The 26,084-nt window shown below is 40.0% G+C and overlaps 1 protein-coding gene across 3 annotated transcripts in view; it reads right to left on the reverse strand.

The window, feature by feature from the left end:
• The window catches only part of slc8a1b (solute carrier family 8 member 1b), a 145,839-nt gene that overhangs the window by 103,937 nt on the left and 15,818 nt on the right, over window positions 1-26,084 (reverse strand). For all 3 annotated transcript variants that reach the window (XM_088013526.1, XM_088013527.1, XM_088013528.1), the window contains 2 exons: window positions 24,634-24,798; window positions 23,098-23,888 (listed from right to left, as the gene is read on the reverse strand). In XM_088013526.1, coding sequence (XP_087869652.1) covers window positions 23,098-23,888; window positions 24,634-24,798 — 956 coding nt within the window. The remainder of the gene's footprint in view (window positions 1-23,097; window positions 23,889-24,633; window positions 24,799-26,084) is intronic.

Here is a 26,084-nt window from a genome sequence, read left to right on the forward strand (position 1 = left end):
CTCCCTCCCCTCCATTTGCACACAGCACATTTCATGGTCACCTTCTCCTTCAACTCCTTACTAAGACATGCATTTATCAAGAATACTTGCTTGCACAAAAGTATGTTCGTAACAGCGTCCAACTGAAAACAAAGCGTAGCTTGATATGGCCTCGTGGGGTTGAGGAAGACGCGTCGCACGCAAGTACATAAACGTGCATAACGTCTCAGGAAAAGATTTAATTATTTAAGTGGTGCAGAGCCTCACCACAAGCATAGCTGCTATGTGGGACGAATCCACTTGAACTCTCACATTACCACTTTAGCCATCTTGCTCATTGTTTCCCATTAATCCCACATTAAACCTACAATCTTAAACGTTTGTAGGCAATTCATTCCTTACATGCAGTAAACAAGTGTTTGATTCTTTGGCCCACATCCAGATAGCCTCCAGGAACGACTAATCTTAATTTATTCATAAGAAGAAACCAAATAAATATCAATTTACCATAACCTGTAACTCAGCGTCACTGAGTTTATGTGCTCTAGATTAGGTTCTCTGTTTTTGACGCTCTGTGTTTAGAAAAATTTCACATCTAAGCGCTGGTAAAGAGACGTACACAAACATTTGATTTTCATTTTCAATTTGAATTCCAACGTATCGTTTGAACAATTCTGTTTATCAGGCACTGTCGTACCGTTTCACTGTCTTTTACAGCGTCTTCAATTTTTTTTTTTTTTTTTTTTTAAACTACATTCAAGCAGCAATAGCTAAGAACCAACATAATTTTTTTCAGCTGAAAGAAAAACAAAGAAAAATCACCATGAACAAAAAACATGTTTTAAGGCAAATGCAAAAAAAAAAAAGATGCTTGAAAAGAATAAAAGTGGAGCAAGAGCTGACCCTTGTGGAACCCCAGCTGATTAAGTCTTCTCGCGGATCCAAATTATAGCTACAAACTCAAAACTAAAGCACTTGGAAACATTTTAAGAAAACTGGATGGCATCAAGCAGCCAACAAAATTATGTTCTTTCCAAAGAAAATTAAAGCTGCACACTGGGATATTTGGAAGAAAGAGTAGGAGGCAGCTGGCTGTACAGTGCGTGTGTGTGTGTGTGTGTGTGTGTGTGTGTGTGTGTGTGTGTGTGTGTGTGTGTGTGTGTGTGTGTGTGTGTGCGTGCGTGCGTGCGTGTAGGGAGATGGGGAGGTAAGGAGGGGGACTGGACAAGAAATATTTGGTTGTGCTGCAAGTAGAAGAGGCAGGAAGATTAACGGAGGATGTTTTTAAGGGCTTGGAAGAAACATCAAGTGACAGCCTCGCACACAAACAGCTTTAGGACTTTAATGTTTGTGCTCTAAATGCAGCAGAGGAAAGACCCAGATACTAGAGGCTCATTTGGATACTGTTGATGAGACCTGCCAAACAGCAGGGGCTTTAACACACACACACACACACACACACACACACACACACACACGCACAGAAGGACCAGCGCATAAACAGCAGGGCATGGCCAGTGTCTGCTCGTCCCTGTTTGTTCTCTCTGTGACATACAGCAGAGAAACATGTAGCAGTAGGCTAATCAGTGTGTTGCAGACTGTGTGTCTTTTAATGTTTGTGGCTAAACCTTTTTACAGCCCTGCGTCTCCTGCCGCTGCTCACTCTCTCAGGTTGTGTACAAGAGTTTGTAAGCGGAGAGCAAGAAACAGATCGGACTGTGGTTTAATAATAGGCTGCGCTTGACTGGGCAATTGATGAAATACTGCACGTGATAAAAAAAACGATAGAACGTAAAGCATGCAGTTGAAGCCGTAATTTACTTGGCTTGTAAATCTGTCTTTTAACGCTAAAATTAGCGTGAATCCGTTTTCCATCTCGCCCTGCTGGATCCCGTCAGCGGACCTTCCGTACGCCTCCCTCTTCAGCCACGTACTCTTCCTCTCTTTTCATTCACATCTGTTCACAACACGCTGGTTGTCTCACATTTTTGTTGACGCTGCGCTTGTTTGGAATTGATTGTCGTTTACTCCCACCTGCTCGCTAAGTGGTGCCAACAATTCGACCCGCTTCAGGCTGGTTGCTTTTGAATCAAATTTATGCAAAAATTGCCAACCAAAACATAAAAAAACCCAAACCAAACACAAAAAAACATTGCCACCCACAACCGCCTACATGGATCCATTTGGGGACAGTAGTACAGCTGATCCACGGATATGATGGAAAAAAAAAAATCAATAAAGTGTCAGGGGTTGGACAAATACTGCAGTACTATAAAAAATATTTATTTTTTTGTACTCATCTAGTTCTGATAAGTATCTTCTGGATTGGTTCATATATTAATGCCGTTAGACGTCAATTACTGTAGGAATGAAAAAAGGTTTGGCACCAACCTTATACTGGTGGCAACTTTCAGGTTCTAAGCTCCCATGAACATCTTATTTAATTTTTTTGATGCACCACTTAACTACAAGTTAAGATGCCCCGTTTCTTAAAGGGTTGGCTTGGATTTTGTTTGAAGTTTTTTGAAGTTGACATCAGTTATAGTTTTCTTTGACGAGCACCTTGTGCTTGCTGGAAAGGTAAATAAACATCCATAATGTTGGAAGCTAATAAGCAGACACTGTATCAGATGGGCCCGGCCAATTCAGCTGATTTCCCTCCTCCAGATATTTTCGGCTCTACATAATCAAACATCACTTAAAAGACATGCAACTTCGCAATTTGACGCCTTGAAATTGACTCCCTGTCTCTTTAAGAAGCTCCCACTCTTTCCAACACTCTGCTTTCAGCGCATCATCAGAACAATGTTCCTCCGTTATCCCGTTTACAACCGTTCTCAGGAACACAGGACTGAGAAGGAGGAGCTTTGGGGAAATAGGTGGGGCTTTGTGAGAGCCAGAGTTTAGGAAGCCCTGAATGGCGACAGCAGGAAATTCAAGGATTTCCCAAACACGCATGGAAGAATTAAAGCAACGCTCCATGTGTGTTTTTGATGAGGGAATAACATTAAAGGATAATATAAAATGAATTTTACTTAAAGCACGTCGACCATGGACAACATCTGACCAAAGATCCAAGACAAAGCTTCTTGTTAAATAGTGGTCTTGATATTCACCAAAATTGTTGATAAACATTTTTAGTTTAATTTGTTAAAGTCTGTTTTTAATTTTCTAAAGTTTTGTTGTTTTTTGTTTTGTTTTTTTTTGCTCCAGTTGCCTTTATTTGAAAGTGCTCAGACAGGAAAGTGGGTAATGAGAGAGAGGGACGACATGAGGCAAAGGTCACCAGGCCGTGAATCGAACCTGCGACGGCTGCGTCAAGGACTAAGGCTTGTTTATATGGGTTGTGGGCTTAACCCCTGCACTGACACAGCGCCCTCTAAAGTCTGTTTAAGCAAACTGCATACATCTGACTACTTTGAAAGCCATGCTCAAAGGATTTATTTCAAAGACAGGGTGAGCCATATCTTTCTACAAAAGGTGAGGAATGTAGAACCAAAAACTTCACAGATCCTCACTTAAAAAAAAAAGGCAGCAAATTCATATCAGTTTGTGAAAGTTGAACAAGTCGAGCACCTGCTAATCATCTGTTTAAGAAAAAATAACAGCCCGAACAATGAGGTTTTTTTTTTTTCCCTAAAAAATGTTCATAGCAGGTGAGAATAGAATAAAAGCCTAATTGGCACAATTGAGGATGAAAGCTTCTCACATTTTGAATTTGGAGGGGAAAATCGAAAACTCTTAAAATTACAACTTAGTTCAAAAACAGATGAGCAGAATAGAATAGAGCTCCAGAGAAATAATATTACCACAATAAAAACCACAACCAAAAGATCAAAACTAAAGTGAGGAACATAAATGGAAAAAAATAAACACTGGAGTCATTTAACTCATCACAGCGCATTCTTCATTTTCCATACATGTTATGAAAACCCAAATTGTGTACAGCCTCGTCTTGGGAACAGAGTGTAACATTACAAGCGTCATGGTTAGACTGATCTATTTTTCCTTATCTGATTTGCTGCTTGCCCTACTTTAATACAGATAAAAATAGTCGCAGCTTGAGGCATAAAGCCAGTCTCACTCATTGTTTAAAACACACCTTTGGATTAGATAGCTTAAAAAGCCAAGGCCAAACCGAGTCATCAGCTCAGCTACTTCCCAATAATGAAAAAATACAAATACAAGATGTTTACCAAAAAAAATGTTCCTTGTGGGTCTAATTAAACCAACAACCGCAAATATTACTCTCCTGAATGAGCTCTCTTCAAAGAAAATGATCAATCATTGTGGTAAATAAACTTCTCACTGGGTTACCACATAAATCCTAATAAACAAACTGGAGTTGTATGCAAATAGAGAAATGATAAGCAACTCAAAAATGTCTTAAACCAGTAATAGTTGGGTTTTCTCCACATACAACATTTAGGAAATTGTTCCTCGAGGACTGGAACCAAACAGCTTGAATTCGGGGGAGAAATTCACATTCCAGCTAGTCCAGACAAACACTTCTGTTGGTCTACGACAGACGGAGAGCAGAACAGACAGACGACAGGTCTCTGAATTTGTAGTTTTGTTTTTGCAATCCTACTATGTTATTTTGCTGAGTTACACTAGAAACAAAAGGTACTATTTTTGCCTTAGGCCTTGGAAAATTAAGCTTAAGACACAAACTGTTAAAATTCTGCTTTAAAAAAAAAACAAAAAAAAAACAAGTCCAGACCCGCTCAGTTAATTTTAGCTTTATAATGTACTAGCATTATACACTAGCTGGGATGCTTCTTGTAAAACTTCAAAAGGACTATTTGCCCTAATATATATTACCAACCACAGGAATGCAGAAATGTTAATGGAGATCCAAAGGAAGCAACTGGAACCAGACACATTATGTTAATTTCATTAGGATAGATGACCAAAACTGCCTTTGTTTAACCCTTTTTATATTTTGCATTTCACATTGCAGAGAACAAGTTAAAGAAATCCAAGAGTTCAGTTGATAAAAGACAATACCCATCTTAGTTAAAATGAGTAAAGCTATGACAGGATGACATACTATGAGAAATGGAAAACAACTGGAAAACAGCCTTTGCCTTTCCATCTCTCATCCTCCAAGGCATCATGGGAGTTGGTGTGCTACTTTAAGAACACAATCAGCTGATATCACTCTGGGGTTTATTGAAGCAACATTCTAACAAGTACCGTAAACGTCACCCGACCACGTTAGCAAAAGGATATGGTTAGCTTCATGATATGCTGTAAAGGCTTTCCACAAATATCAACCTTCCTGAAGCAAAATTCAATGTTTTCATTTTAATTCTGCAATGTTTTACGGCTTCCAGTTCCAAACCAGCTCATGCCATCTTCATCTAAATGATGGATTGCTCCTGCAGCTCTAACATCTTCTCAGAGGATGAAAATACCAAACAGTTCATATACTTCCAGGAAACGGCACCAACACTTGCACAGACCTATTTTAGTCAGTCAGTCAGTCATGCTCTAACACATATCCGATTCTAATGCTAAATGGTAGAGGTGTAGCAATACGCTGAGTCACCTAGATTGGCTTTACAATCTGTTTGGGAAAACAAATGCCATCTCTTCTATGTTCTTAGAAAAGCAGCAATAATTTCAAAGATTACAACTGGCCACTTAATCCCAGCTTGACCAGTCTGCATGTTGAGATGTTCATGCGTGCATCAACACAACATCCTTGTTAAAATATGGAGCCATTTGTAAAGTTACACAGTAAAATTAACAGGAAGAATTTGGGTTATTTAGCCTGCCATAAGAGAAAAATATATTATTTCTCCTAAATATTTTTACCATGTTTTTCATACATTTATACATGTTGTTTTATACAGAATATTTAGTAGATGAGCTAAATATTTAATTCAGCTTCATATGTAGTTGTAATCTACATGTAGCTAGCAAGCTAAAACCGGCTAAATATTTAGCTCACAGCTAAATATTTAGCCGATATGCTAATTAACTAAGCAGAAGTGGACTATCAAAATAAAACATTTTGCATGTTGAGAAGAAACATGAGGTGACATGAGCAGCAATTGAAGCCATTCAGTCTCACCATAAGAAGTTCATGTAGAAGTTCCCAAGAAACAGCTTTTATTTTGATAGTCCACTCCCGCTTATTGGCAAACAAACTTGCACGTTGCATAAATATTTAGATTTTGAGCTCTACATGACAGTCACATACTGACCGGCTACGCTAACTGGCATGTAGTACATTAAATATCGCATCCAAGGATTCCATGGCAACTGCAATGTACACAATGACGACTGAGGTTTGTTGCAACACAGCTCTGTTTCTACTTTAAATCTTCACTTGCAAAGCTGCCGAGCCAAACCTGACCACCCTTCTCTCTCTGAAGCCCTGGCGATTAACCTGCATGTCTTCAAGAAAAACCATTTGCTCCAGGGTCAGAAGGAGAAAAACAAAAACAAACAAAAAAAAACACCTGTGTGTTTTTCTAAGCAAGAGAGGGAGAGGCAGAGAGAATTCATGAAGAACAGAGAACATATGAGGGCATTTCTCACTGCCACCATGTGAAGTCATAAATTGTTCTGTGAGCACACACACACACACACACACATACACACACAAGCTCTCTGCTTACTGACAATCCGTTTGACCAATCATGACTCACGGGGGAGATGCCTGTCACCACGGCGACGGGCAGCAGGGCCCACCAGGGCACTTTTTGCACGGCTCAGTCCGTCAACGTATAGACAGCCTGCCATTACTGGATGAGACTGTGGATTTACTTTTCTCTCCGAATCTGACTCCTTTCATTTCACTCAACAGGTTTCCCAGCTGCCTCCGCCGCTTCCCTGGCGGCTTCCCCTCTTCCGAGTCGTGTTAGTGTAAACACTCTAACAGATCGAGAAGAGACGTTTACTAGCAATAAATATTCACAGCGCGAGGTTTTGTCGCAAGAGTTCATTCATCATTTCCCTTTAAGTCCAGTAAATTATCTGCAGTTTCCTGATTATGTAACGGGGCCTTTCTGCCCAAAAATGCTTCAAATGGAAAAAAAAGAACTTCGGTGGCCTGGAGTTCTATGAATAAGTTTGGTAAGGATTTTATTGCCATTATAGCGTTTTTCCAACTAAGAGAGAGAGGGGAAAAAAAGTGTCAGCAGCTTTGCCTCCATTTCCCTCATGTATAATTTATAAGAAGTGAACCCACTATAACCTTATTCCTTTTAATCAGGTGCGCTGCCCTCGCTAATGTTGGACCTCTGGTCTGCATCAGTAGCAATTTATCCGAATATAGACTCTGAATTGGTATAGACGACCGTACAATTAGACATGCCCTCATGTTCTTTTTAAAACATTCGAGGAAGAGAAGAAAAATAATGATGCATTTCTAAATTGTCGAAACATTTACACCATCTGTGCAGGACCTTGACATGGAACACTGAAATACACCGAAGCTGAGGATGTACATAGTTTATCAAGAACGCAATTGGAAGAAGAAACACTCGCAAGAAGCTTCCATTTGAACACATCTATTCAGCGATGCTTTAAACCAGCTTCGTCTTTGGAGCCTCACATAATAAAAGCAAAAGCTTCAGGAAGAATTTCTATCAGGAGTGTTTTTTTTTTTTTTTTGGGTTGTTTTTTTTTTTGGACAGATTTAATAAAGTCAAAAACTGAGTTCAATCTCGAATAAAGCAAAACAACCAAGTTACGTTTAATGATTCGATCCCGGGAAACTTTAGCAAATGTTTATGGTCAGCAATTTTCCAGAGTGTTAAAGGTTTACACAAAGCAAAAACTAAGTTATGCTGAGCATCTGGGAGCTAAAGACCTACATATAAACAAAGATTAGACTCAAGCTAACCTCCTCAGCTTTTACAGGGAGTTTAAAGACTGTTTGTATGGAAAATAGCTCTACCTTGAAGGTTAATCATTTTCTTTTAAGTCTACAAAAGAAGATAACACCAAGAAGTCAGCTGGCGATGGGCAGATTTCAGCTTCACCGAGTCAAAAACTCTAACTAGTTCATCCTTTCTGATCAGTAAACACCATGTGAGCGTCACTTGGTCAGGCTCTTTGCTATGGATGCCGTAACAGAGAGATGGAGTCTAAGAGTTAGCTTTTTTTAAAGGATGACTAAGCTGTTTAAAAAGGGAACAATTTTCTGCAACATGTCAGGCAGCGAGGGAGCAAAAGACTTCAGGCAGACAACATTAAGGCCAAGCAAATCAGAGCCAAGCTGATCTCTATTGCCCAATTGAGTTTCACCTCAGTTATCAAGCAGTCTGGGTTTGAAAATGCTGCTAGTCTTTTGGAAATCTTGGCTCTAGAGGTAGGAATTTAGATAATTTAGGATTTACACACATGCAGGCTGACACTCATGACCACACGCTAAAGGTAGCGTAAAATGTCAAAATACTATTTTACACGTCACCTCAAACAGCCGTCATTGAGTCATCCAACCACTCACTGTCGGCTCGCAACAGACCACCACATCTACATGCAGCTGTTCTTGGAGTAATCAGAATCGTAATTAGCAAGAATCAGGACAAATCTTTGTGCAACACTGAACGTCGACCGCAAAACTCCCATTTGTAATACTGGAACTGTCCGAGGCCTCCCACCGACACGAGGACTGAAAGGTAAGAGCTCACAAGTATCTAACAGAACCAAAAGCCTCTTCTGAACCAAAGCTACCAGGGGAATTCCCTGCTGGAACTCCCAAGTTGCATATTTATGCCTGGGAATGCCGGAGAACTAGCCGGGTCGGATCCCAGCAGACTCGAACTGACAGGAAGAGTTTGAATAATTTATCAGCACCATTAGCGCACACACTATAGAGACTTTATATTAAATGTCAGCTGTTGGATTTAGCCTCTCTACATACAGCTGACATGTCTGTGCAATAAGCAGCTTCATTTGGGTTTTTACAGGGTTTCATATTTATATGAAAAATATAATTTTAAAGAATTGAAATACTTGATTTTATGGAAGTTGTTTGAACTCTGACCACTAGTTGCAGCCCCTGATTTGTACCGGGGAAGCATTTTAAAGGGGAGGGAAGCTACAGACAATACCCTGTCACCTGAGGTCATCCGTTTGGTATTGAGTGAAAGAGACAGAATTATAACAGAGAGAGGAAAGGCCACGGGATGAGCAGTGGTAGCGCTGGAAACCAAATTCTTCTGAAGGCGTTTGTACATTTTGTATTCTGAAGACCAGAGATAAAAACTGAGGACAGCATCATAGTGCGCATGCTACGGCTACCGAAATGCTACTATAGATAAAAATCATGTCTCATTCAACAGATACTTTTTGATACAAATTCGAGAAACTGTCAAAAAGACTCTGAAAATCCTTTAAGATGCCACATATGACTTATGTTCATGGATCTACGGAAGCGTTCTCTCCATGTTAGATCAGCTCTCTTCCTGGAATATCGTCATCTGGACAGACAGACTCCAGCCGTCCACGACAGCCAGACACACAACCTCACTTAAAGTCAGACATGAAGCAGCAACTGGAACACTGACGGGAGGATAGACTGGATGAAATTCATACAGCTCTGAAGATTTGTTCAGGACAAAACTGAATTTACTGGGATTTAGCATGTAACTTACTGTCCACACTACAACAGCACAAGAGTCATAAAGCAAACTTTAAAAAGGTCAGAGGTTTGGAAGCTTGAACAGCATGGCCAATCTGGAAACTGATTTGTTTTTTTTTTGTTTGTTTGTTTTATATTGTTGTGGAGTTTTCCAACTCAAGTCTTGGATCATTTTTGTTTATGTACCTAAAGCTAAACTGAATTAAAAAAAAAGAAAAAAGGTTGCTCAATAAAAGCAACATTTGATAATATAAAATATACTCCCAACTCTGTATAACTTTTCCTTAATGGCAATTTGAACAAAAAAAAAAACTTCAAATGTTTGGCCTGTATTGACTGAGTCCAATTTTGCGGGCTGTACTATGTGAATGCTACTAGCAAGAAAAAAACAAATGTAATTTCTATGTTGTTGAGAATATATACTTGAGCTAAATTATATCATTTTGTGTGCGTGTCCTTGTTGGGGAGTATCTACAAAACAGCATTTGTAAAAAGGGAACAGCCTCTGTAATATATTTGACGACAGGTCAGGGAAATCATGCTTTGGTCAGCAATTTCTGTCCAGCAGTGCGCGCTTAGTCCCAAATGTTTTACTGGTTGGCAGCAGGTGATGATTACTTACCTTAATGCTGCTTCGGGTTTCGACTGATGCATAACAAAGCATCAGGATTTAGGGTTTCCTAGCAGCCCCGCCTCCATGTATAGATGGAGAAACTCTGTCTTATTTGGAAACAGAGTTTTGTGTAATACAGGTGGGTTTGTAAAGAGAAGAAAATGAAAACGAATAGAAACAAATCTTTACGTATTTATGACCAAACCCCAAATATACACACTGGAAAAGGCAAACTGAGGCATTGAGTCATTGTATGCTGCATGCAAAACTCATCTTGCAAGGTTTTTACATCATTAAAGAATATTACTTCTCAAACCCACAGTCCATCGCTGATGTACAACAATGCTCCCAAACCTTTTAGAATGGCGGGTTTTCACATTAAAGTTAAAGATAACGAGGATCCTGTATAGAAAGCGAATCTACGATTATATTAGGAACAAGAAAAAAAAAATTAGCTTTTTCGCGGCTCTACACCCACTAGCTTTTTCTACCCCTTCATCCAAATCCCCTCAACACCTCGACTGGATTTAAAAGGTGAAATCTATTATGGATCAGAGCCTGGATTCTTCTGATGAGCTTCTCTCAATGAGGAAGCATGAAGACGTATTATACTGTACGTGCAGCTTTGTATTCCACCGATAGAGGGGGAGAAGAGATGAAAAGAGATGGATAAATAATCACTGTAAGCCCATGATTCTGCACAGTGGAGATTGTGCATATTAGCTCTCACTGCAGTCGCTGCAGCAAACGGTGTGTCTGCGTGTGTGTGTGTGTGTGTGTGTTCGTGTGCGTGCGCCATCCTGAGCTGCACTTAACCGCAGGGCATGCTGTGTGTCTTTTCTCTCGGTGCAGCCAGCAGTGCTGCTATCAAAGAAGCAGCGATTGTGGCCGCGTGTGTGTGTGAGAGAGAGACTACCATCAGATATATATTCCGCCTATAAGCTCCGACTCACTGTCCTGCATCAAATCTCTTGCAGTGATATGAGCCACTAAGCACCGCAAAGCAGTTTAACTTTCTCTGGATAATCACAGCTCTCAGCTCGCCACGCAGTTTATCTGCAGAAAGTGTTTACCTGACTCACACAGTGGTTCAGGGTTCCAATTCTGGACCACACATGAATGAAGTGTAAAAGATAAGATTGGAAATCCACCCAGACAATGTCAGAAAACCGACATTTTTTTCTTCTTTTTTTTAAAGCCTGATTTAGTCGGAAAGGTGACATTGGTTTGTCATTATTTCTTGATCCAAGTTTGGACTTGAAATGTATATTGAACGCATCACTTCCTCCTGGTCCAATACCATCCACTCCATCTCAGATCATATCAGATTTATCATGCAAATAATAACAGTATTTCTTCAGAGTTCCTCCAAAGGCAACCCAATTACCACGAGTGGTATTTGTGCCCTGCCTTGACGGCCATAGGCTGATTTGTCTCGACTGTCCATAGTTTTAAGTTTGAAAACGCTCCTGGGCTGCATTCATATTTTATACAGGCATTTTTTTTTTGTCCAAGACATATTAATCACTTTCTCCTCTACTTGATTTCATTCTCTTCTCCCATTTTTGATGAATGGAGCTGTGCGCAAGCAAAGGGATCCAACGGGGCTAATATATCTGCTCCGTTGTAATCGCATGTGATAAATGATGGATTAGACCACTTAGCTGGACTTCTGCTGTAGCTGACTTTGTACACCTATCTTAGTATGAAAAGATTCTCAAGTCATCTACATGATTGAGTGCCCAGAAGTGCTTCCTATCTCTCCACAGCCTGAAAGCACTTTTTGTCCGCCCCCCCACCGTCCCGTCTGCTTGCCTCCCTCTCTTTTACTCTGTGTGATCATTTTCTGTTTACAGCATGTAAACATAGCCAGCATAGCTTTGGTCAAATGGCAACAAGGGAGAAGTTTTCCAAAAAAGGATTAGACCAAGTTGGAAGTGGACTGATAAAGATGAGGCGCGTTATAAAAGGAGAAGTGCGCTGCTGTAGCCGTTAATGATAAACATCTGAGCAACCCGATTTCCCTGACAAAGTGCACATTGGAAAAAAGCGAAAAAGAACTATGCTAAATAAACTATAAAAAACAAGAAAAAACAACAGTAATTGATACAAATGCAGATGAACAGATGGGTTGGCATGTTTTTTTTGCGTTTTGTTTTGTTTAGGGATTTTGTTTTTTTTTTCCTGTTAAGGCTGTGCTATTTCTGGGTGGAGACTCGAGAACTGGGCATTAGTAACACATGACAGACTATTTTGACAAAAGGTGTCACCTGGACCTTCATCAATTCATTCTTTGGCTCTTTTTGTGCCCGAAAAAGTAAAAGCAGCTGTTCATCAGCGGGAACAATTAAACAGACATTGATCAACAATTTGGGAATTTTAATGATCATTTTCATTAAAAAAAAAACAAAAAAAAACAAAAAAACATTGAGCTACAAAGAGACAAACGGAAAGGTAATGGTTTGACTGTTCCGAAATGAAAGTAATTTGGGAAGGAACTGATGACTTGACTAAATTCCTGATTGTGTTGTGTAGCTATTGGCGAATGTTGATTTTATGTTATTTTTTTAGAAGTTGATGTAGGGCTTCAGTGTCAATGTTGAGGTCCTATTTAACACGTTTAAAAAATTTACAATAAAGTAAGCAGCTGGATTGTTACAACATAGCAGTATCTCATTTTACTACTCTGTATGGATGTGCTCATTTTGTGTATTTGGATTATTTATTTTTTTCTCCAATTCCTAAAATGTGACATCAGGGTCGCTGCATTGTGCAGAGGCTGTGGGGGATCGATTCCTGACCTTTGAACCTTTTCTGCACATCCGCTCCTCCTCCTTCTCCCTCCACCCATTTCCTATCTGGTGACTGTCAATAATGGCCTCTGGTTCCAAAAGACGTTTAAATAGAAGAAAATCTTAAAAAGTCAGCCTTCTTACTGAGTGTTATAGCACTAAAGAAGACAGAGGAGTGCTGAGCAGCAACAAGACACATTTTCCAAGTTTATGCCCTACATACTGGATCGTTTATCATCATCATCATCATTTAGGCTGTCATTTTAATGAGAAACTGTTACAAGTTTAGCATTTTAATGCGTTTACAGTTGTGTCTAAATATCCAAATTACTGAAAGCCCTACCACTGTTTGCCGTTGCAAATCCGACGAGCTCAAACTTAAGTTCATTTTCAAATACGCCTCTATTGTGGATGCTTGCTAATCCTCTCTAATGTAATCTGTTCATCATGAGTCCAGGTTACTGAAAGGTCACACAACAGATACACAGAGTAGCTGTCAGGAGGTTATCACATCCCTCGCACTGGTGTCAAAATCACATCTGCTCCAGAAAGACAAAGCTTCACTTTTGTTTTTTTTCTCTTTTTTTGTTTTTTTGCCGTTTCAATTTTTAAAGCCCTAATCTGGCTTAGCTGGTCTAGTTATTTTTAACACTTGCATCTGTTTTCTTTGCTACCACTGATGCTGCTCTCAAGACAAAAAGAAGAAGATCGGATGTTTCATCCTCTGATTTGTACACAACTTGAGAAAATGATAAAGCGGTATAAAACAAAGCTGAAAGCGCTCAAAGATTAAGGGAGACACTTTTCTTTATGCACCATTTAAAGGTAAAATTGAGGGCAAATCAAGATATCAGTTGATTTCTCAGTTGACTTCAAATATCAACATTTATCCTATCAAGCACAAAGGTTGTTTCAATTTTTATGTTTGCAATTTTCTTAGTTATTATTTTCAGTGTGCCGAGTAACTAACGTGACATTTAAGATTCACATAACGCAATTTTGAACTTTTTTACCAGGTCAAATGTTTGACTTTCCGGTCCTGTTGCAAAGCTCATGAGAATCTTCCAGTTAGAATGTGCTTTAATCAGGTTCAATCAGGCCAATTTAGGAAAAAGGACAAAAAGAAAAGTTGTATATTTCCTGTATTCATTTCATGAAGCCTGCATAATGATCCATATTAAATCTGTGCACTTTTAATATTAAATTGAGATCTGCTCTGCACTGCAGGACTTGATTTCTCTTTTAATCAAAATCAGACCAATCAGAGTTTTGTCGCCAATTTCCAATCACACTATTTTTTTGCACATCTTTGTCTTTTGGGCGTAAATTCCAGTAAGTGATATCTTTCCTGAAAACTTTTTTTTTTTCTCTCGTCTCCCTGCAACAGGATGCAAAACGTACAGTTAGCATTACATAAACAGCAGTGCTGGTGTTTATCTTTTTGTGTGGTCCGAAAAGCTTCCAAATTTTCCAATAAATCACGTTCCATGACAGACGAAGGTTGAAGCCTCAGAAGGATAAAAAGGTGCATCTTTGCTGTGCTCCACTTGGCCTTCCTGTTATCTGCAGCTAATTTTACAGCCTGAATAAACTGAAAGCACTACTTCGGAAAGGCTTTTAAATCTGTCCTTCCTCTGATTTCATTTTTATTCGTTCAGCCAAGATGTTCAAGTTTGGACCAAATTGTTGCCAGACCAAATGACAAACTCGCATAACGACTTGTCAGACTTTACATTCGCAGTGACCTCTGCACAATTTGTGTTAGAAAAAGTTGTCATTCATTTGTAGCGTTTGCACCAACCAGGTGTGAATTTATGTCAGATTTTTTTTGTTCCTGCTTTGACAACCAATGATCATCTATTCAGTCTCTGATGAAGAAACGTGATTATGTGACAAAATATTGAATTATAGGTTCCTAAGTTATTTGGGTGTATCTCTGACACAAATAGATGAGGATGACAAGGCAATATTTTAATACGATTAAAATACTGCACATTAAAACATTTGATCTTGGCATTTTGTCAGTTATTTGTTTCCGTGTTTAATCAAAAACTACTCAACTATAAAAATTGGAGAATGTGTGAAAACTGACCAAGACGTAATCACTTGTTCTCACCCATAACTTATGAAGACAATCATAAAAGGTTCAGAAAAACAGGAAACATGTGCGCGAGTGGAGAAACTTTCATCTGAGAGCCCAAAGACTCTTTGTGTTTTTGTCCAATTCGCTTTAATTGTACTCATTTTTTCCAAAGGCGACTTCCCTTCATCGGCTCAATGCGCCTGCCTACTCGCCCCTGTTTTCCTTTCTTATTTATTAGTCATTTTTTTCAACACATCCATTGGTTCTCTGCCCTTTCCTCAGCCCGTCTTCACACCTCGCTCCCTCTCCCTGTACAGTACAATAAGTGGAAGACTAAAAGAAAGCCACGGAAAGAGAGGCCCATCGGAGCGTGAAATAGTCTGAGCTTTACTACGACTGGGAGCGTTTGACCGCATAGCGCACCAGCCATTGGCGTGGTTACCTACGGCAACGGGGCACTAATAGAACAGCATCCAGACGAAGAAAAGGAAAAAGAACAAGTCAAGCTGGAGTGTTCATGTGTTAATGAGTAAATCCAAAAGCACGCATGAGTTCACACAGACGCATGCTGGAGTCTGCCCGCAGAAAATGTGGTCTTGATTTTGTGGGAACTATTATAGTGTGCCTCCTAACCCAATTGCATACTTAAATGCACACTCACACAAATTAAACATCAAACTAAAACATAAAAACAGATTTTATTGGAATGTTCATGCCTCTTAAAAATGCAAAAATAATAATATAAAAAAAATTAATACCACTTTTTCTCCTTGGAAGAACAGTTTCTGATCTCTTATAATTGATGGTCTAAATGACAAAACACACAAAGAAACATTGCTGCCATGTTTGAGAATGGCTTTATAGTCATTTTAAAAAAAATGTTCTTGGCAAGTTCTTTATGCAACTAGTGTAGCAGATTTAGATTTGTCCATTTGGGTACGGACTACTGATGGGTTCAGCGGATTTTGATTCCAAGGCCAGAAGGAAAACATACCTTGGTGCTTCCTTGAATTGGGGACAAAAAAAGCCTCCAATGGAAGAAACCCAGGAGAAATCAGAATCAATCCCACACACAGACCAACACTCTGGCAAACGGGGCACTTTAGTTCAGTAACATTCAGATCCTACATCCTGGACCTGGCACACCAAAAGTAATTAGCATCAGCACGATGACTAATCCGGCCATTAGCAGCGTAGTTGGGGCAGACAGGCTGGGAATCCTATTGGAGCTCTTATTTTGATGAGATAAGCTGCAAACCATAAACCCGTCACCGACTCCCAGCCTTTGTGTGAGCAAATACGGGCACATCAGCCTTGTTGTTTGTTTGTTTTATTGGCTTTAGCAGACCCACGTGCCTTCCCAGGGCACAATTCACAAATTCGGGGAAGACAGATCTCCGCGTTCCAAACGCACACTCAGTCGACGTGTCAAGTTGCAGCTCCTGTTTATCTGAGCTGAACATTCGATAAGTCAAGATTTAACTAAAAAAAAAAATAATAAAAAAAAAAAGGATCAATGAATTTATGTCTTCCAATACTGCTGATGTTGTGATGTAGCAAAGCATAATTATGTCACTGAATCAGCTCTTAATCTACAACGTCATCTCATTCATTTGAATAATTCCTACTGCAAAAGACCGACAAGAACAAAACTTTAGGTAAGGCAGTGGTGTTAGCCTGATTACACTCTTGTCATTTTGATTGGTGAAGCGGATCCTTTCATACGGAAAAGTTAAATCCAGGGAATGGGTGCGGCTGCTTATTTGGCTAGCTCAGCAGACAACATGGCAACCTGGTGACTGGGAAAAAGTTAAGCAATCCACTACTAAAACCAAATTATATTCGTCTTGGCCGAAGGGACACTGGTACACGAATGTAAGAATGACGGCGGAGGAATCGCTTCGCTGCAGCACATCAGAGACTCGCTGGATTTTGACTCGGAACAACTTGTGTCTTTGTTGGACCTGAAAAGAAACGGCGCGTCACGTCCCATACCCTGGAGCTAATTGTTTTCAGAGTCGTGAAGTGTGCGCTGCGGCGGGGCGTCGAGTGGTTATTCAGCATCCTCATTTAATTACGGCAAAGCGCACTTCTCGTGGATAGATCTAAATTGGCAAATAAAGCTAATCAGAAGACACATCTGGAAACAGGAGGAAAAGAAAAAGAAAAAAAATAGGGAAACAAACATCTCCCCATCTGGCCCTTGGGTCCGTCCCTCTCTTTTCCCCACTTCTCCTCACAACACCTTTGACTCCTCTTACTCTTTCATTGCTCTCTCCCTCTGCATCGTTGCGGCTCTCTCTTTCTGAATGACTCTTTCCTCCCTTCATCCAGGCAGTTGCCAAGGTAATAGTGTTTTGTGGAGGCAGTTGGCCTGCTGACCTCCCCTCCTTTTTCCTTCTCCTCTCAGTTCCTCTTTTGCCACTTTTTTGTCATCCGTCACACTCCAAAAAGTGGCCAGAGTGACTAATTTTCCACATTTGTAAATCCTCTAAGGTCTGTGGCAGAAGTGAAAGAAAGACGCACAGCAATCCAGTTCAGGCATCCATTTAATAAAGTGTTTTAACACAATCTTCGCAGTGATTTTAGTGTTGCATACGGTAAACAAGAGGGATGCATCTGGCATTGCCAAATAATAATCATGTGGAAGAGGAGGGATCATTGCTTTGTGGAAGATGGAAAGCAGATTTTGGGTGAAGCCAACCTTTTTTGTGACTATTTTTCTTCAACAGCCAATATAATTTCTCAAAATGAGCAAAGTGCTAATCTGAGTAGGTGCTAATTAAAAAAAAAAAAAAAAAGAGGAATCTGAAAAATGAAACGTTTTTTTCGAGTCCGTCCCCAGGGTAAGTCGTTTGAGTTTCCCGGTGATGGAAATCAGAAGATCAACTGGTTTTTTTTTTTTTTTTTTCCTCCTTTTCAAACACGAACTATAACAGGTGTGAGCCTGTTGCCAAGAGAGGTGTTGTTTTACAATGTTCCCTGCAACATGAGAACAACCTTCACACCTCCTAAAGCACAGCTTGTGTGGGTTTGTGTCTGCGATTCAGAGCAGATTCAGGCCCGCTTCGTTCGGCAGTACCAAACAAACGAATCAAAAAGACGCCGCGCAATCTGGCAAAATCTGAACAGATTTCAGTCTGTCCACCGACGGTAGAGAGGGATTAGCTGGTGCCTTGCAAAAGTATTTTCTTAACCTTTATTTTACCACGATAAAGAGAAAATAAATAAATAAATAAATAAATAAAAGTTCTTCTTCATGGGAGTCCTGGTTAACAGAGAGCAATAGAAACACACACACACACAAAATCACATAGCTAAAAGAAAATGTCAAGCTATAAAAAAAAGCAGAACATGTCATTGAATGAGCCCATAACTTTTTCCACATTTAGTCATATTTAACCCCAAACGTTTGTGTGATGTACCGGGATTGTACGTGACTGGCCAGCACAAAGTAGTGCATAACAGAAAAAGTAAGGAAAGGAGGACATTAAGACGTTAATGTCAAAACCCAAACCAGTTCAACTGAGGCGATTCCTCATTGAAAAAAATAAAATAAAATAAAATATTCGGCTCAAGAAAATACCAGCTTTTGACTTTGGCAATACGACAAAAATATAACCACGGCTTTTTCTTTTAATTATTATTTTAACTGTAAAAATAATGACTCAAAAGCACAGAGTCTAAAGAAAAACAAGCCACGGCCATTAGGGCAAATAGCATTTCTAACCATACTCTCATCGGTTTGCACACTTTTGACAATTATCGTTTGGGAAATATGTCGCAACTCTTAACACATGCAGTACTCTGCGTGTCGAACAATAATCCACTTCTAACACGGTGACTGACTGAAAGAAAACACGAGAGTATCTGTGATAATTCTACTGCTCTGTCTGCTTGATGGATTAAAACTCTTTTTAGTCATTTCTTAACTGAACAACTGCTCAGGTTCAACAAGGTGACAAAATAAAAGTCGACCCATCCAACAAGAGTCTAATATCGCACACACATTGTTTTTCTCTCCTTAAGAAGGTGTGTGTGTGTGTCGCATGGCCAATTTATGCCGGTTACTGGAGTGTGAAGTCGCAGTCTGCTCGCTGTGTGTGTGTGCGTGCGTGTGTGTGTGTGCGTGTGTGTGTGTGTGTGTGCGTGTGCGTGCGTGTGTGTGTGTGTGTGTAGGAGGGAGCATAATTTGATTTTCAACTGTACCATGCTTCTCCACAGGCTCCCTGACTATGGAAATTATATAACTTGAGCTACTTTAAGATATTTAATACTTTGGGGGGCGGGGGTCAAAATGAAAAAGGTGACTACTGCGTGTCAAATGCTTTGTGTTAGCCTGACAGAATTGGCAATGCAAACAAGGATTGGTATTTTATGTGAATTTCTCTGATCTGACGATGTTTTGTCTTCCTTGTGCTGCTGTCATTGCTCACCCTTTTCACCACAGAGGCAATCCTGCTCCTCAGTTGTTTTCGATGCATGCAAGTCAACGCTCGCCTGCTGTTTCAAGGAACAAATTGAACCGAGTGTCTTACAGCCACAACGGAAGACAGAAACACAAAGCATGGGGCGGGGGGAAAGCCAATAAAGAAAATTACAACTTTTGGGAGGGCAAAACTTTTCTCTACCTTCTTTTTTAGTGTCCAATCTCCACATCCAGTCGAAGTCATCTTTCACAACTGCCTCCTTTTATTAATCTTCCCTTTATTGAAGGAAAAATATCCGCGTTACGAGTCAGTCTGCAGGCAATCTTCTCTAGATCAGCCGTCTTTTTTTTTTGTAAATCCATAAAGCAAACGGGTAATTTGTTTGTTTGTTTGTTTTTTTACTTTGACTCATGTAAGTTCATGTTATGTTGAGAATTTGATAACACCCAACAGAGCATCATTCTTCACTTTTTTTAAACCTAAATTGATGTTGTTCAATTACTAGAGCAATGCTAAAAGATTAATAATAAAGCCCTTTAGAGCTAAGCAGTCAACGATAATAAGGTTTCCTAATTGCATCAAATGTTCTGTGTCTTATTCTACTTATTAATTTTTTGCATGACAAAATCATTTTTGCCTCAATGTTACCTTTTTTGCTGCAATGCAGGATAGTAATATTTAATTAGAGTTAATTAAACTTGGCCTTTAAGCAGGTATTAAACATATTTTTATCAATTCCTCGTCACTAACAAAATTGGCCCACCGTAATATTAGCACAAAGTAGCCATTAAAAGTAAACCATCTTGAAGTTATTTTTATGCATGTTCTATGTCTTAAATTATTTCTATACAAAAAAAAAAGTAAAACATTTCTAGGAAACCCAAAGATGATTGTACGGCACTCTGCTTCTTAAAAACCTTTTAGCAGAACCTGAAACATTTTAGAAATATGTTGGGCAATTTCCTTATTTATTCACTAAAATGTCTGTCATTTCCCCAAGTTGCCTTTTACGCCAATTATCAATAATAAGCAACTCAGCTTTTTTATTTTCTTTTGTTTGTTAATTGCAGCTAGACGAGCCGCTGCTCTCACTAACCAAATGTCATGTCTCATCATGGATCAGCAGGCGCTGAAGACCAGGACGGACGACTGCTGGACGCATTTAGAAATCACCCTCCGGCTGCTTACCGCAATATCTGACAAAACAGTCGCATATGAATATGAAGAATCATTAGCGAATGCAATTATTTTCATATCAGCAACTTTCTACTTTCTGCTCCATTTTGCATTCAAAGATACGATTAAAAAATCCTGCTGGAGTCAGCCTTGGTTGCAAACAAACAAATCTGGAGGGTAAAACAGGCAAAGCCAATATCTGAAGAGGACTGTAAGTTTGATTTTGGTTTCCAAGAAATCCTACTTTACTGATGATTTACTGTAGGTCATGTTAATCCTAAATGCTTAAACAAAGGACTAACTGAGCTTTAATGCTGCATTTGATTTGACCAGGAAGCTTTGTTCTCATCATAAGTCAGTAAACTAGTGGGATTTGCTAGTTATTAGCCATAGAAATCTATGAAATATCTCCATTATACTAAATGGGCCAATTTTGACACTAAAACTGTAAACACAACAGGTTTATTATGATGCAGTCCGTCAGAAAGAAGAAGAAAAAATAAGATTTAGACTTGCAGCTTCCACTTTGTTGTCTGTGCCACAAAAGGAATATTGGGAACTGAAGTCGGAGCTACTCAACACCCTTCAGCTCTCCCAGTTGGAATTTTCTACTCTAGGCATCGTTTCCGTCTTTCACAGTCGGAACAATACTGTGCAACTTTCACTTCCAAAGGCAAAAACAGCAACAGACATTTTAGCTCGTCAAAGCAACTCCAACTCCACCAGGGCAATACCAGCAACTACAGCATACAGAAGAATGAGACATCTCAGCACGTTTTGACTCCAACGAACCACAAACCTAAAATTAGATTAGATTGATTTATTAGAATCTAAAATAAATCATTCCAACCATCCGAGGAGTCCAGTAAACCTGTAGCAGTCATTTAATACATCATCAGCAGATGTAATTCAAGATCTCATTCCAGAGTTATTGGAGAGGAACTTGCAGTAGGTCAGCTCTAATGAGGTCTGTCAAATAACCAATGAGAGATCTTCGTGAAGCCTCTTTTTGTAAGCAAATTATAGTCCTGCATTAATATTGTCAAAAATCTCTCATTAATTAGCTATACGTGGATAAACTCCTGAAATTGGAGAGTTTATTGTATCCTGCTTAAATCTAAAGGCCACGACAAAAGACCAGGTGAAAGCACCGACGTCGTGTTTGATAAAAGTAAAACGACACGAAAAATCAGGATATCAAGTCTTATGGAAAATAATTTTAAACAAAGACCAGAGCATCATGGGAATTTGAGGGATCAGCTTTTTTTTTCTTGTAAATATGATAAAGGAAGTACATGAGAAAATGTCAACCACAAAATAAAAATAAATAAAAAACTACAGTTCTAAATACAGTCTAATGAAGCCTAATATCCAAATTCAGTGAGCCAGTAAAAACATTGTTTAAAAAAAAAAAGAAAACCCTTTGTAGCCATGATCCATGTCCTAGTTGATATTTGGATCAGGTTTCCCACACCGAGTGGTTCACAACGAAGATTACAGATGCCACATTTACCCGCGGAGCCAAAAGGCTTCCTGTAATGTGGTCCAACAGCAATCACAATGCTAACCATGACTCACCATCCAACAAGCACCCTGTTAAGTAAAGCTTTGAACAGGAGATTCATCCTTTCACTGCAGGGATTCTTAAATTAAAGGTCTAAGCCCCTTTTCACTGGCTAAACAACAAGAAGAAAAAAGCCACTAGCTTGCAACAATCAGTTGCCCCTGGAGGTTTTCACAAGGTATAAGGCCACCTAAAAGAGCAACTTGATTTATGGCTTCAAAAGGCTTTTGTGCTTCTGAATCAAGTCAACAAAACACATGTTCCTTCTTGGCATTTACCGACATCCTGCTGTTGGAATTTTTGAACCCTTTCCAGCAAAACCAGCTACTCCTCCCGGTTTGCCTCTGCGCATCTCACTCAAAGCGTCGTCGAGGATCGTCGTCCAGTTTCCAACACAAGGAGATTCCATCTAATTAAAATTCAAACCAGCTGCCACCGAACCAGTAACTCCATTCTCCCAAAGAAGTTTCGGCTGAAGCCATTGCGCTGACTGTGCAAGAACAGGGTGGAGAAATCAATGCGTTCTCTCAGGAAGAACAGCGGCACGATGAAGCAAATCACAGGCTTGAGACGTTTAATGAGAAGAAATGAGAAGAAATGAGGAAAAAAAGGGAACTGAAAGAGAGAAGGGGTGGAAGCCAACAGGTTGTTGAATCTCTTGGAGTACTGATGCAGAGCCGTCCGCCACGCCGTTTCGCGTGGCCACCACATCAAACCAACATCTCTGCTTCCCACATCGTTACCAACACGACTGGATAAACTAATCTTCTCAATCATAAACTGTGGTTGTAAACGTCAAATCTTACTAATGCAGTCATCGTGATTTGAAATCAAATAATGCTCAGAGGCTACTTACAAGATTTCGTCGTTTTGAAATTCGAGGACGCCGTGTGCGTCTTCAAAGTCCTCCCCGTTGCCCCTTGCAGTCCCTTCCACAGTCTTGTAGGGCAGCATGACCACACCGCGAGCGCCAGACGTTCTCAGCACCTTCACCTCCATCGTGCCAACGCTCTCACTGACGTGGCAAACGGGCTCCTCGAACGTAAAGATACCGGCGTGGTCGTCGTCGAATATCGTGACGGTGGCCGTCGACGGTATGCCGACGCAGGCCACGGAGTCCACGTGATTGGCCGACTCGTTCTCCTCTGGCTCCTCGCCTTCGGAGGTCAGCACCTTGACGTTGGAGAGGTGGATGAGGAAGTTTTCGTCCTCCTCGAAGATGTCGTCGTCGATGATGCCCACGCGGATTTCCTTCATGGTCTCGCCCGGCTTGAACACGACGACGCCCTCCGTGAACTCGTAGTCGGAGCCGGCGTTGGCCGTGCCGTCTTCCGTCCGGTACTCCACAGAAACGGTCTTGCCCAAGTCGCCGCCTCGCCGCACCACGTTCACAGCCACCGTGCCGCAGTTCTCGAGACACTGGTAGGAGCCCGGCTCGAAGAAGATCTTGGAGACGGGGTCGTTGTCGCCGGCGTCGGAGCGGACCTCGTGCATGCTGACGGCCTTTCGGGCCTGGTCGGCAGCGTGTTTCTTTAGAATATTGCCGGCACCCGTCATGAGTCGGGTGGCCTGGCACCGGTAGAAAGCTCGACTTTTCTGCTGCTGGCTCAGCACCTGGTAGTTGGCAAGTTCAATGAGTTGTTCCACCTGGTAAAAGGAAAACAATTCAATTATTTTCACCAAAGCAGTTAAAAAGATTTGGATTTTAATATATTTTTTGTTGTTACTAGTCATTCTACAGGCTTGGGATGTAGCACATCAGCTAAATATGTTCATTTTATTTATAGACTTCATTAATGAAAAACAGTATTTAATATAAGAGTATGCAGGGTTTTTTTTGCTTTGAACCTTTAAGCAAATCTTCCCAAAAAAAAAAAATCGCTAAAATGGGACAGCTCTCACACTTTTTGAGGTTTATTCAGTCAGTTGCATTTAGTTTACATTTGTTTTCACCTTAGTTTTTTTGATTGACATGCACAGCATCTGAAGCTGTCTCATTTTAGCGTTGTGTATCTGATGAGCTACACAACGTACTGCAGCAACAAGAAACAAGACCGACAATCCTCGGATATCTGCGACTGTTAACCAAGCACATCGTTCACCAGCTGAAATGTTTTGTGAATGAAAATTGTGTGGCATTAAGACCAAAGCAGAGTTGGTTTGTTATCCCAGCAAGGTTCTTTTATTTTATTTCTTTTTAACCAGCATATCGCCACAGCTCCTTTATTTCCTTTGGAACTTGCTTTAATCTGTCAGCTTAGCCTAAAAAAAAAAAAATTACACAGCTATAACCATTTATTACTACGATGAAGCTGGATTGCATCTCATCTGTTGCAGATTTGTCATTTTATTTCCTAAAGAGGAAATAAACCTCTTCAGCCGCGATACTGACCTCCTTGTCAGGGTGTTTCTGTTTGAGCTCCTTCAGGATCTTGGCCATGTCTCTGCGGGTCTCCTCCTCGTCCAGATCCTTCTCATCGATGTCCAAACCCAGTGGACCGTCCAGGAAGTCAACACCATGAGAATTCAGCATCTTTCCATCCATCTCAATGTCCACCTAAAAAAAAAACCCCAAAAGTTATTCAGAAAAAAAGGAGCTACAATGACTATCAGCAACCCAAGACAAAAAAAATTAAAATAAAAAAACTAAACTTCTCAAAATATTACAAAACCCGTATATTATCTATATTTGGGTTCTGTCTGCATGCACACACACACACACGCGCGCGCGCACGCACACACACACACACACCCACACACACACACATTAAGTCAATGAAATGACTTCACAGGGGAACGCCCTCTTTAGGGTGTAGCTTAGTTAGAGCCGTAAAAGAGGAAGTGAATCATGTTGTTGGGGGCCACTCTTTGTTCGTCCACTGAGGACACATAGTGTTGGTGTCCAGTGCTGAAACTGAAAACTATTTCTCTGTTGTTTCTATACATTTTTATTATTTATTTGGCTGCAATAAATTGGACTGATTTTTTTTTTCTTGGTAATTTAAGACAATCCCTCCAAAAGAAAAAAAAAAAAAAAAAAAAAAAAACAAAGCCCAGGAGAAAAGTAGTTAATACTTGTCCTTTGAAGGATAAACTAATGAAAAAAAAAAGTCTTGGTAGATTACCACGCTTCTTATTGTCTAACAATAATTCCAACTTCTTCTGTATAAAACCATCAGCATGGTTGCACTTTGACACCTTGGTATGGCCGTATTAGTAGAAAAGTAATAGGGGAAAAAAAGAACAAACAAGTGAGAACCACATACTTACCAAAGCTAAATGTTCTAACCTTTCATTGTGAATGTCCTAATAAAATAGAAGCAAACGAGCGACTGCATCGCTCGCTGCAGCATCTGGTCTATCGGTGTAATGCAAACTGAAAAGCTGAGCTGTATTAAAAAGTTACATTTGTAACAGTATTCAATGTACTTTAATCCCCAAAACTAGAGCAATTGCCAAATCACTGCATAGAAGAACGTTAGCATTAGCCTCCGCCTTCAGCTCACAAAGATCCTCAGTAAAGACAAGATGAGTGTTTACTGAAGACTTAGCAGCCATATATGCAGAGTGAGATATTCCTGTAAATGATTAAACTCAACCTAATTTAGTGTTTGTTGAAGTTTTGATAAAAAAGCAAAAACAACATAGCAGCTTTATTGAAACCATCTTAACCTTGTGCTGAAGTGGAGATCAACATTTTACAGAAACGGACAAGAAAAAGAAAATGTGTCATAAAACAAAATTGAGTGAACTTTTAAGTGGCATGTGAACATCAGTGACTCAGCATCGGACAGAAATCAGTATGCTTGAACAATGTGGCTTTTTTTAAATAGCTAAAAAACA

This window comes from Poecilia mexicana, unplaced genomic scaffold (assembly GCF_051168715.1).
Source record: "Poecilia mexicana isolate PSO_F unplaced genomic scaffold, ASM5116871v1 scaffold_15, whole genome shotgun sequence".
NCBI classification, from domain to species: domain Eukaryota; kingdom Metazoa; phylum Chordata; class Actinopteri; order Cyprinodontiformes; family Poeciliidae; genus Poecilia; species Poecilia mexicana.